At 46.2% G+C, this 11,013-nt stretch overlaps 1 protein-coding gene across 1 annotated transcript in view; it reads right to left on the bottom strand.

Annotated features, from left to right (window-relative positions):
- PRELID3B (PRELI domain containing 3B) overlaps positions 1–1,846 on the bottom strand; it is a 7,975-nt gene extending 6,129 nt beyond the window's left edge. Inside the window, exon 1 of the mRNA XM_003787744.2 lies at positions 1,653–1,846. Coding sequence (XP_003787792.1) covers positions 1,653–1,684 — 32 coding nt within the window. The 5' untranslated portion in view covers positions 1,685–1,846. The remainder of the gene's footprint in view (positions 1–1,652) is intronic.
- Positions 1,847–11,013: the final 9,167 nt, after the last annotated feature.

Raw genomic sequence — 11,013 nt, forward strand, 5'->3', positions numbered from 1 at the left:
AAAAAAAAAAAAAAATCTCAAAACATCTGTGACAAAAAGAGAAAAAGAGATTCAGATCATAGATGCAATGTAACCTAGGAAGGTCAGCAACAGAATGTCATTGATCCTTTACACTGAAAGGGAAAAAGCCACGGGAATGCTAAAGAAAAAAGCAGAAAGAGTGGCAGAGGGGACAAGCCCAGGAGAAGTGTGAGGGAAGATAAGGCAGAAGAGAGAACAGAATCTCCCTTCCAAGGAGATTCAGTGCCAAGAACTTCTGAAGCATTCAGACCTGCAAGAGGACTGAAATTAAGCATCCCAGGTGCTGAAATGGACTAGTGAAGAATGTACTAGGTTAAAAACCATAAAGGAAGCAGGGAGGGGGGAGGGGAAAGGGATGTCAGTGTATGGCACACCTCTTGGGGGCGGGACACATTTATAAGAGGGACTTTACCTATAAATGCAATCAGTTCAACCTAATTTTTTGTACCCTCAATGAATCCCCCCCCCCCACAAAAGACTACAAATTTAGGGTCTCCTCTGCCCCCTCTCTGACAAGAACTGTAAACAATAGGGAGATAAGAAATTTTCCTTTAGATTCTAATATTCTATACTGTGTAGGATGTAGGGGCTCCTCAGATGTATCATATGCACAAATGTTGACTTCTTTTAAAAGTGCCTTCAGAAAAACTTTTAAAGCCTCAAATGGCTAAAAGAAAACACGCCATGAAACTATGATAATTAAAACAGTGTGGCAACAGCAAACAACAAGACCAGTAGAATACCACAAACAACTTAAAAACAGATTCTAAGATGTAAATCACAGCAGTGTTTATAGCAAAGGCAGCATTTCAAATCAGTGAGAAGAGGACGGACGAACTATTTAGGTCAAAAAGAACATAGCTGCTTATTATCTGTGGTTCTTTTGTATATACAATCATGGAACTAGAAGAGATTGCCCAGCATACCTAAAAATTTCCCGCTGATTGAAAAGATGTTAGTGAACGTGGCCTCGAAGATCTCTCACCCTGGCAGCCCTGACAATATCATCACCTTCCACATATCAGACAAAAATGTGTAACCCAGGGTCACAAACTTTGTCGCAGTCAGAGCTGGACCTTGAACTTCAAATCCAAGGCTCTGTTTCTTAACGTCAGTGAGTCATGGGAAAGGTTTTGCTTGAGGGCGGATCGAGTTCACTGGAAAATCCACATTCACAGGTATGAAACTCCACCCTGACGGTGGCCAGGACAAAGAGACTCCCGAAAAAACTCCGTGCCTCCCTCTTGGGATCCTTGGGTCCATGGCCCACCGCGCGCTGCAGGGCTGGAGGTGGCGACCCAGTGCTGTCAAGGACCTCGTGCTTGTGCTGCGCGACGCCCCCACGACCTCGGGAGGCGGCACCCGGGGCGCAGGCGGAAGTCGCGCCCCTTCCTGCAGGATGGTGCGGCTGCCGGGGCCTGGAGGTCCCGAGGCACATTCACGGCTCGGACGCACCGGGGTCGTGACCTTGAGCCCCACTTCCCCCCACCCGGGAGGCCGCGGGCCTCAGGCTTCGTTCCCCTGGCTAGGCCCGACGCCTGAAAACTTCCCGAGGGTCGCCCTTGCCTCGCCGGGACGTCAGGCCTAACTTCCCCGCCCGCCCCAGAGTTGCTCCCACACCCCAAACTTACTCAAAGACGTGCTCCGAAGTCCAGATCTTCATGGTGCCAGGGGCCTGCGCGATGTCCGGGCAGCGCTAGATGACAATGAGGCAAAGAGGCTACACTTGCCCCCGCCCCACCCCCAGCACCCGAGCCGGTCGCGCAACGCGCAGGCGCCTTTGGGCCGGACGCGCTGCCCCGCGCCCTATCCCGGCCCGGGTTTTGCCCCAGCCTTGCGCGCGCGGCGCAACAAGACCCCGCCTCTTAGCGCCAGGCGCACCGCGCCGGCGCAGTGCGGAGAGAGCGCCGGCGCCGCGGATGCGGGCGCACAGCTGCGCAGGCGCGGACGCACAAGACCCCTGACCTTTGGGCTGAGCCTAGCTGAGCTCAGGCGACCCTCTGGGGACCCGGACGCCGCGAGTCTTGTCCTCCTGGTCCAGCACCTCCTCGCCTGCCTTTGCGAGGCCCTTGGACGGATCCCATCAGCCCCCTACCAGGGACAGTCCTTATGTGGTCGCTGGAGTAAACTTTCCTAGCGTTCCATTAGGAAGTTCCTCCCACCACCTGACCCAACTCAGGTTGTGGTGGGTCCAAAGTCAACCAAGCAACTAGTCAGTGGGCACCTGCCCTCCAAGAACCGGAGACCCTCGACCTGGAGGAGATGTGGCCTGGAGACGCTAATGTCCCAAGGATAGGATGGCGAATGGCTGGGGTCCCAAATGGCAGGGTGGGTCTCAGCTCAGATGTCACCTCCCAGAGAGGCCTGCCCTCTTCGCCCTTCTTAGGCACATTCTCCAACCACAGTTGCTCCATCACAACATTCGGTTGCATTTGTCTTAGCACTTGTCACTCTGAGATCATCTTGTTTGTTTGTTTTTTATCATTTCCACTGGAATTGAGTCCTGGAAAACAAGGATCCTTCCTGTCTCTCAATAACGATCCACACTGTCCCCTATTTAGTAAAGACTCAATGATTACTTACTGGAAAGTGAAATAATTGATAATTATTTGTGGAATGAATAAATTAATAAAATCATCTAGTTTATCTGTTTAACTTCCACTGGCTTGAAAGCCTCTGAGGATGAGCTCTTCTTGCCATACCTGTTCAATGATCCCTCTGAACTTACATAATTATCTGTTGCATACATGAATGACTAAGCAGGAGGGGACGGTATGCAGTGGCCTTCAGAGATGGGCCTTGTCAGATGAATAAACTGCCTGGCTTAGTGTTCAAAGGCTTCTGACCTTGCTTCCTTGCACTCTCCACAACCTGTACCTCCTAACAGAACAATTTGCCATTTTGATGATGGTCCGGACAAAATCTTTACATCTGGTTACTCAGAAACTAGTTAGAAGTATCACCTCATTCTTTTTCTTAGGTTGTTTGATTGTCAAAAACAAAAGATTAATTTAGGAAGGAGGATAATTTTTTGAAGGAGCTGAAGTCCTTTATGTAAAGAAAAAACAAAAATTATATTAGACAAGAAGAAAACAAGATGGTTGGGTAGTTACTAAGTGCAATTCATGGTACCTAGGTGGCTTTTTTTTTCCCCTTCAGCTACAGTAATTAGAGTGATTTCTCAGGGAGGTAATGCTTTAAGGGCTTCTGAGAGTGCCTCAGCCTTGATTAAGACGAGAAGAGTGTTCAAGTCGCTGCGTGTTAAAAACACTGGTTGGGGGAACCAACAGCACAGAACAGCCTGTCCTTGCTGTTACTGGAGCCCTGGGAGGCTGCTCACGATTCAGCATTACTATTCTGTTTATTTTCCAGAATATTATTCTGCCCTCTACTTCAAAATTTCTGTTCTTTAAAGTCATGAAAATTAAATGACACCTGTTCCCTTCCCCCCTGCCACACTATGTCAGTCTGTTGATTTTACTTACTACATCTGGAGTGATGGTGACAGGGAAATGGAAGGATGGAAATCTGGACCCAAGTGCTTTTTCTGTGTGTTTTGCCATGGTGGGCATACCTCCTCTGACTTGGATTAGAGAGCAAAGACTTTACACAGGAGATAATTCTCACTAGAAACATACAAAGGAAGCAAATTAGTGTTTTTTAGATGCATATGTGAGCATTGTGTTACTGACAGTGCCTCTCACAGAAACAGAAAAGTCAGAGCTGGTCATTAACTTGATTTGAAATTAACTAGGTGACTGGCTCTTATGACTCTTGCCCTGGGAATGACACATCCCCACGCCCTTTGGGTTGGGATCTGTTGAGATCCTGCTCAGCCCTGGCACCTGGGAGGAAGAATGCAGTTGTGACTCTTACCAGAACTTTACAACTGGCCAGGGGGCCCAATCATAAGTCAAGAAATAACTAGAGGATATTTAAAGGGATAGTTGTGTGTTCAGAGCTGAGAGCCCAGAAGTCTTACGGAAGATGGTGAGCAAGTGTCTTCCTGAACCACACAGGAGGATTTGGCTGAGGGGCTGGGATCTGGGAAGTGGAGTTGATAGGCAGAGAGACAGATGGCAGCACCAGTGCTCATGGGGGCAGCAGGTGGAGCCATGTGCTGTGACCTTCCCTAGGCCTCAGTTCCTGTTATTCCCAAGTTTCACTCACACTCCCTCTTCATCTTTGCAGTGCTATCTTCATTCCACCAGTTCCATTATTACTTGATTTTTTTATATCCATTTTATCTAATAAGAAATGCATTTGGTCTTTGTCTTCAGTTCCTGTCCCAGAGCTTCTAAAACCCTGGGGATTTCCTGAGGGATAGGGATGTCCGTGGTTATTCAAAATGACCCCTTTCAATACTATCTCCAAATGCATAGTTGTCAGAATTGAAATGTCAACTGGGAAATTGCTTGGTTTATGGGGACACTTTCCCCTCAAACTAGTACCAGAAACATGTCTGTGTTGTGAGAGTTTAGTAGGAGAAACTGTGTTTTTGTGAGAATCAGCTTCTCTGTAAATACTCTTTAAACAAAACTTTTAATAACTACTGTCAATAGGAAACCAGCATTTCCCGCCCATAAATGCTAAATGCATCATTCTTAAAACAGTAAGTAAGCACTGTGGGCTCCCTGATGCTTTACTAGACTCTGGAAATGAGCATGTCCCACTTGCAGGCTGATTTCCAGGCCTCTGGGAAGCTCTTCTGACTCTTACCCATTCTCCTCAATCTCCAAGCCACCTTTTTCTGGGTACCTCTCAGCTATGACCTTTTTCTCTGAATTCTCTGTGACCTCCTTCAACTTCCTTCTCCTCTTCAAAATGGCTTGTAGTCTCATTAATCCTTGTGTATTTCTTCTTGACTGAGAATGTTTCCTTCTTTCTGGTCTTTCTGCCTGTGCTCTCTTCATTTGTCCCTGCAGGAGTAACCACTGGTCATCTATTCCAGGCCATCGCTATCCTCAGGGAGCTCTCACTGGACCACTCGTTCTCACCTGGAGGCAGTTTCCACCAGGGAATGACGTTGAGCAGTGTCTGGAGATGTGGTTGTCTGTCCTGCCTGCTGGCGAGGGTACTTCTGACATCCAATGTGTAGAGGCTGGGGAATATCCTACAATGCCCAGGACAGAGCCAGTCCCCCACAACATGGAAGCATCTAGACCTAAACTGGGGGTTATATCTGATCTGTCCCAGCCTACCATTCTGGCTTTGATCTTTTGTCCTTCCATCCCCCAACTCAGCTGAACCCTCAGCGGCATCAGTCACCCGCTGTCCCTCCACAGGCTACACACTTCCACACCTTTGAACTTTGTGCCTGGTGCACTCTTGGCCCAATACACTTTCCTCCTATTTGTCCTGACGAGTCTTACTCACATCTTGAGACCCTGTGCAAATATTCCACTCCCTGAATGCCTCACCGCTATGCCTCTTCTCTAGCTCAGCACAGTGCCTCCCTTCCACTGCTGTCTCCTGGTGGCATTTATACAGCCCTCGTTTTGACACATCACAGTATAAGTGCTGTGCATGGCCACAGGGCAATCTCAAGTACAAAGTGGTAACTTCTGTGTTAGAGGTACGTGACTGTGGTACATCCTTCTTATCTAATTCTTCTTTTTTTGAGTCCTTGCTGTATATGTAGCCACACAGGGAAGCAAGAATCATTAAGATGTGAGGCTTGGTACCAGTAGCACAGTGGTTACAGAGCTGGCCACATATACCGAGGCTGGTGGGTTGAAACCCAGCCTGGCCAGCTAAACAACAATGACAATTGCAACAAAAAATAGGCCGGCATTGTGGTGGGTTGTAGTCCCAGCTACTTTGGGGCAAGAGAATCGCTTAAGCCCAAGAGTTTGAAGTTGCTGTGAGCTGTGACGCCACCGCGCTCTACCAATGGTGATATAGTGAGACTCTGTCTCAAAAAAAAAAAAAGAAAAGAAAAAGAATCATCATCATCAAGATGTGAACATATTTTCTACTGGACCAAATGTGCTCATAAACTTGGTCCCCCCAGAAAACAGCACCAGAGAGCCTCCTCTGCTGAGGCTGCTTGTTTGCTAGTGTGTCTGGGCTGATCACGATGTCCTGGGCTGATCACGTACCACAAATGGTTGAATAGTGAAACTGAAACCCTTGGAAAAGATGCAGCATTTCTATTTACAATTGTAATTGTAACACCGGCCCCTCTAGTAATAGGGCTTGATATTTAAGAAGGCAATTATCTGACAGCCAAAGATTGCTTTTGGAATTTAAAAGTCCAGTAAGGTCATGAGAAGTATAAATAATTAGATCTCTTCCTAAAGTTAGCTTAGTTATTTCTGAGGTTAAGAGGGCTATAGCTGCCACAACCCGTAGCAGGTATGGCCATGCTTTGGCCACACTGTCAATTTCTTTACTAAGATAAGCTATAGGTTGTAAAACTGGACCCTGGTGTTGGGTCAAAATGCCTAGGACAATTCCAGTTTGCTGCGTAATATACAGATTACATTGTTGCCCAGTAGCAAGACTCAAGGTAGGGGCCTATAAAAGAGCAACTTCCAACTGTTGGAATGCCTTATCTGCTTCTGGTTCCCATTCTAGAGGGACCAGGCCCTTTTTTCGGGAGCATTTTAAATTAAGGAATAGAGTGGTCTAGCTATTTCACCATATCCAGGAATCCAGAGTCTGCAAAAGCCTGTAATTCCTAAGAAGCCTCGAAGTTGTCTGAGAGTTTGAGGTTTAGGATGAGCCAATGTTGGTTCTGTTCTTTTATTGGAGACCCAAATAGTGAACTTCATACACACATACTTGGGCTTTAGCCTTGGAAATTTTGTACCCACAATAAACTAGAAAGTTTCATAGAGCTTGGGGTAGCTTTGTGGCATTCCTCTGCATCTGGCGCTCCCAAAAGAATGTCATCTACATACTGAATAAGAGTCACTGTAGGATATGAAAAATGACTCAAGTCTTGGGTTAAGTTTTGTCCAAATAAGTGAGAGCCGTCCCTAAATCCCTGAGGTAACACAGTCCATGTGAGCTGGGTGTTAGAGTTCAAGGGGTCTTCAAAAGCAAAAAGGCATTGGGAATTCTCCATGAAGAGGAAGGCAGCAAAAGGCATCTTTTAAGTCTAGGACTGTGAAATAGGCAGCCTTTTCAGTGATATGAGACAATAAAGTGTACAGGTTGGGAGCTACAGGATGGAGAGGAATGACTGCTTCATTTATAATGCAGAGATCTTGGACTAGTCTCCAAATTCTGTCTGGCTTTGGCACTTCTAGAATAGGAGTGTTACATGGACTAGTGCAAGGTACTAATAATTTCTGTCACTTTAGATTCTGTCTTATGGGTATTAGTCTAGTCTTAGTCTAGTCCTGCTTTTAGAGGATACTGTTTTTAGTTGGGATAGATGGTGGGATTTTTTTAAACTTAATTTGGACTGGTTGGGCATATTTTGCTCCTCCCACCTGTCGCTTGGTAGCCCACACTTCTGGGTTAATTTCTGGCTCTAATAAGGGAAGGCATAGTATAGGTTCCTGTCCCATATTCATATACATGGTTGTTCCCACTTTAGTTAATATGTCCCTCTCCAAAAGGAGACAGGACTTTCAGGCATGATTAGGAAGGCATAAGAAAACAGCCAGTCACCCCAATTGTAGTTTGAAGGCTGACAGAAAAATTTGGTAACCAGCTTTCCAGACACCCCTTGTATAGTTATAGATTTTGGGGATAAAAGACCAGAATTAGAGAGAAGTACAGAAAAGGTTGCTCCAGTGTCCAGAAGAAATTCTATCTCCTGGCCCTCCACTATGAGACAGACCTGGGGCTCTTGAGAGGTGAGGACACAAGCTGGAGCCATGAGAATCTTCCCTGGGCAACCTCAGTCCAGTTTGGGTGCTGATGGGATCACTGTCCCAGAAGGCCTTTGCCTCTGGGGACAGGCTACCCTCCAGTGGTCACCTTTACACTCTGGACAGGGGTCAGGTGGCTTGCTCAGCCAGTGGTGCTGCTGGGAGCAGTCTCCTGAAGTGGCCAGTCTGACCACATTGGAAGAACTTACCCTTAGTTCCTCTGGCTTCCCTCTGCCCTGAATGGTGCCTGTTTGTTGAGGTGCCATTCCTAGAGCTGCCATTTTTTTTTTTTCTATCCCTTCTCTCTTCTTCCTCCTCTTTTTCTTGATCTTGGTTATAAAAGACCACAGTAGCCATTTTTAGAAAATTCTCTAGGTTATGATCTGGGCCTACAGCCAATTTCTGGAGTTTTCTTTGAATATCTGGACCACCTGACTGATAAATTTATTTTTAAAAAATAATTTGGCCCTCTAAGACAGGGGTCCTCAATTTTTTTAAATAGGGGACCACTTTACTGTCTCTCAGACCACTGGAGTGCTGGACTTCAGGCTCCGGGATGAGTCGGCTGCTAAGCAGGACAGACAGCGACAGCAAAAACACCTGGCGGGCCAGATAAATGTCCTAGGCAGGCTGCATGTGGCCTGCGGGCTGTAGTTTGAGGATGCCTGAAGGAGTCGGGTATTAACTGGGTGTGTTTTCTCATCGCCTCCCGAAGCTGCTTAAGAAAGGCTGAGGGACTCTCATTTTGTTCCTGGTAAATTGTAGACAACTTAGAGTAGTTCATAGACCTTTTCTTGGATGGTTGTAACCTTCCAGGATACATGTTAGAAAATGTTTATGCCATCAGTCACCTTGTTTCTCAGGGTCCCATTTGGGACCATCAAAGGGAACTGCCTGTCCTCCTGTGGGGTCCCTTTCCCTAGGAGACATACTGCCATCAGTATTGGACATGAACCACAAGTCACATCACTTTCTAGTTTTATTTAAGCCTTCATTTTTCTCATGAAAAGCTAAAGTTTGATCTAGGCGTAGCATTACATGTCTCCAAGAGAGGTCAAAGCTTTGTCCCAACCCTTGAGAACATCTGTATACCTATCTGGGTCATCAGAAAACTTGACTAAATCAACCTTGATTTTTTTTTTTTTTTGAGACATTGTCTCACTATGTCACCCCGGGTAGAGTGCCATGGCATCACAGCTCACAGTAACCTCTAACTCTTGGGCTTAAGTAATTCTCTTGCCTCAGCCTCTTGAGTAGCTGGGACTACAGGCACCCATTGCAATGCCCGGCTATTTTTTGGTTGTAGTTGTCATTGCTGTTTGGCAGACCCAGGCTGGATTCGAACTCCAGCTCCGGTGATGTGGCTGTCACCCTAGCCGTTGAGCTACAGGGGCTGAGCCTCAACCTTAATTTGTTTTAAATCTGCCAGATTAAATGGCGTGAACACTCACGCACTTCCCTTTTCACTACCCGCAGTTTCAATGAAAGGACATAAAGAAGGGTATGGTTGCCTTCTGGGGGCCCCAGTAGGATCAGAAGAAACTCTTGGAGCAGCCTCCTTCCTGGAGTTTTCTAAATGCAGAGGAAAGTGCGGGAGAAGTGGCAGGTTTGAAGTAGGTGGTGATGGCATCTCTCTTGGGAATGCCTGACCATTTGGGGAAGTTACTACAGCCAGGAGAGCAGAATCCATCTGACAGATTTTACACAATTGGGGGTTGTCTCTGAGAAAAAAGAAAGTTTACCCATAGGTAATTCAGACCACTTCCCTTCTTGTTTGCCATAATTTAGAGTATCCTCTGGTGGTTACTGTTTACCACTGGAGAGTTGATACGAAGGCCAGGCCTGGGTGCCGAAGAAAACCATACATTATTTTCTTAGCATTTGGGGATCAAATATGTCCCAACATAACTCGGTGGGGTGTTCTCTTGATGAGAGAATAGTTACCCATCTGTGGGAAAGAACAAACATCCAGCGTCTTAATCAATGCCACCCTGTACTCCTGGGTTGTCAAAAAGTCCTCTCTGACCAACCCAAGAAGGCTTCCAGCCAAACAAAAGGAAGCATCCTTCCAACACCTGGGGAAGAATCCCTGGGGAGAGTGGCCTCTTCAAACCTTGCACTTGTCTGGAGTTAGCCACTCTTACCAGTGTAGCACTTTGTACCCGTGGGCTCTCCTGCGCTTATTACTTGCCGGTAGTACAGCCCGAGAAATCAGGTATTCAGGAGCCTGGTCCCACCTGATGCAAGTTCTGCCCCTTTCTGTGCCTGCCTTGGAGTGTCAATCAAGGTGGGGATGAGCCCCACCCTGGAGAAAAGGGCTGTGCGGGGCTTGCACATTTAACCCTTTATTACCTTTACAAGCTTCTAAATTCCCGGGAATGAAGGAAAATAGGCTTTTTATTATGAGCAGGTCTTAAATGCTATGCCTTCCAACCTCCTTTTTCCCTTAAATGTTAGCAAGGTAACAATAATTAGACTCAGGGTTGAGAGACATTCTAAAATTTTCATATTAGAACCAGCTACAACTAGGTGAAGTCTTAGAGAAACCCAAAATGACTTTGAACCCTTCCATTTTTGCCAATAGACCAGAAAAAATCAAATAGCCAGGGTCATTTTTCTTGCCTTTCTCCACTTTTAAAAGTTTTTTCTTTTTCTTTTTCCTTTCAAAGAGACTGAACTTTAGCCTACAGTTTAGGAAAATTTTTGACTAGGGGGTTGCCTCAGGCTTCCCTGCATAGGCTCCTGGTTGCCCAGAGAAGCCATATTGGGAAGTTATTTTTCCTTTTGTTTGGAGCCAACTTCTTGGCCTCTAACTGTTAACATAATTTAGCTTTTTCTCAAACACATAGAAAAGCCAATTGAATTTAATTTTGCAGTGACAGGTAATGAAAAGGATCCTTTATTTTGTTTTTTTATTTTTTTTCAGTTTTTGGCTGGGGCTGGGTTTGAACCCACCATCTCTGGGATATGTGGCTGGCGTCCTACTCCTTTGAGCCACAGGTGCTGCCCCGTGAAAAGGACTTTTTTGAAACACACTTATAACATCTGAAAAACACCATAAAGAGCCAGTACCATAAATATATAAAGCCATCCTTTACCAACATTCAAACCAAGCATGTAAACTACAAGGAGAGAGAGAAGCAGCAGAGGGCTACAGAGATAAACA

This window comes from Otolemur garnettii, unplaced genomic scaffold (assembly GCF_000181295.1).
Source record: "Otolemur garnettii isolate 467f Iridium unplaced genomic scaffold, OtoGar3 scaffold00023, whole genome shotgun sequence".
NCBI lineage: Eukaryota > Metazoa > Chordata > Mammalia > Primates > Galagidae > Otolemur > Otolemur garnettii.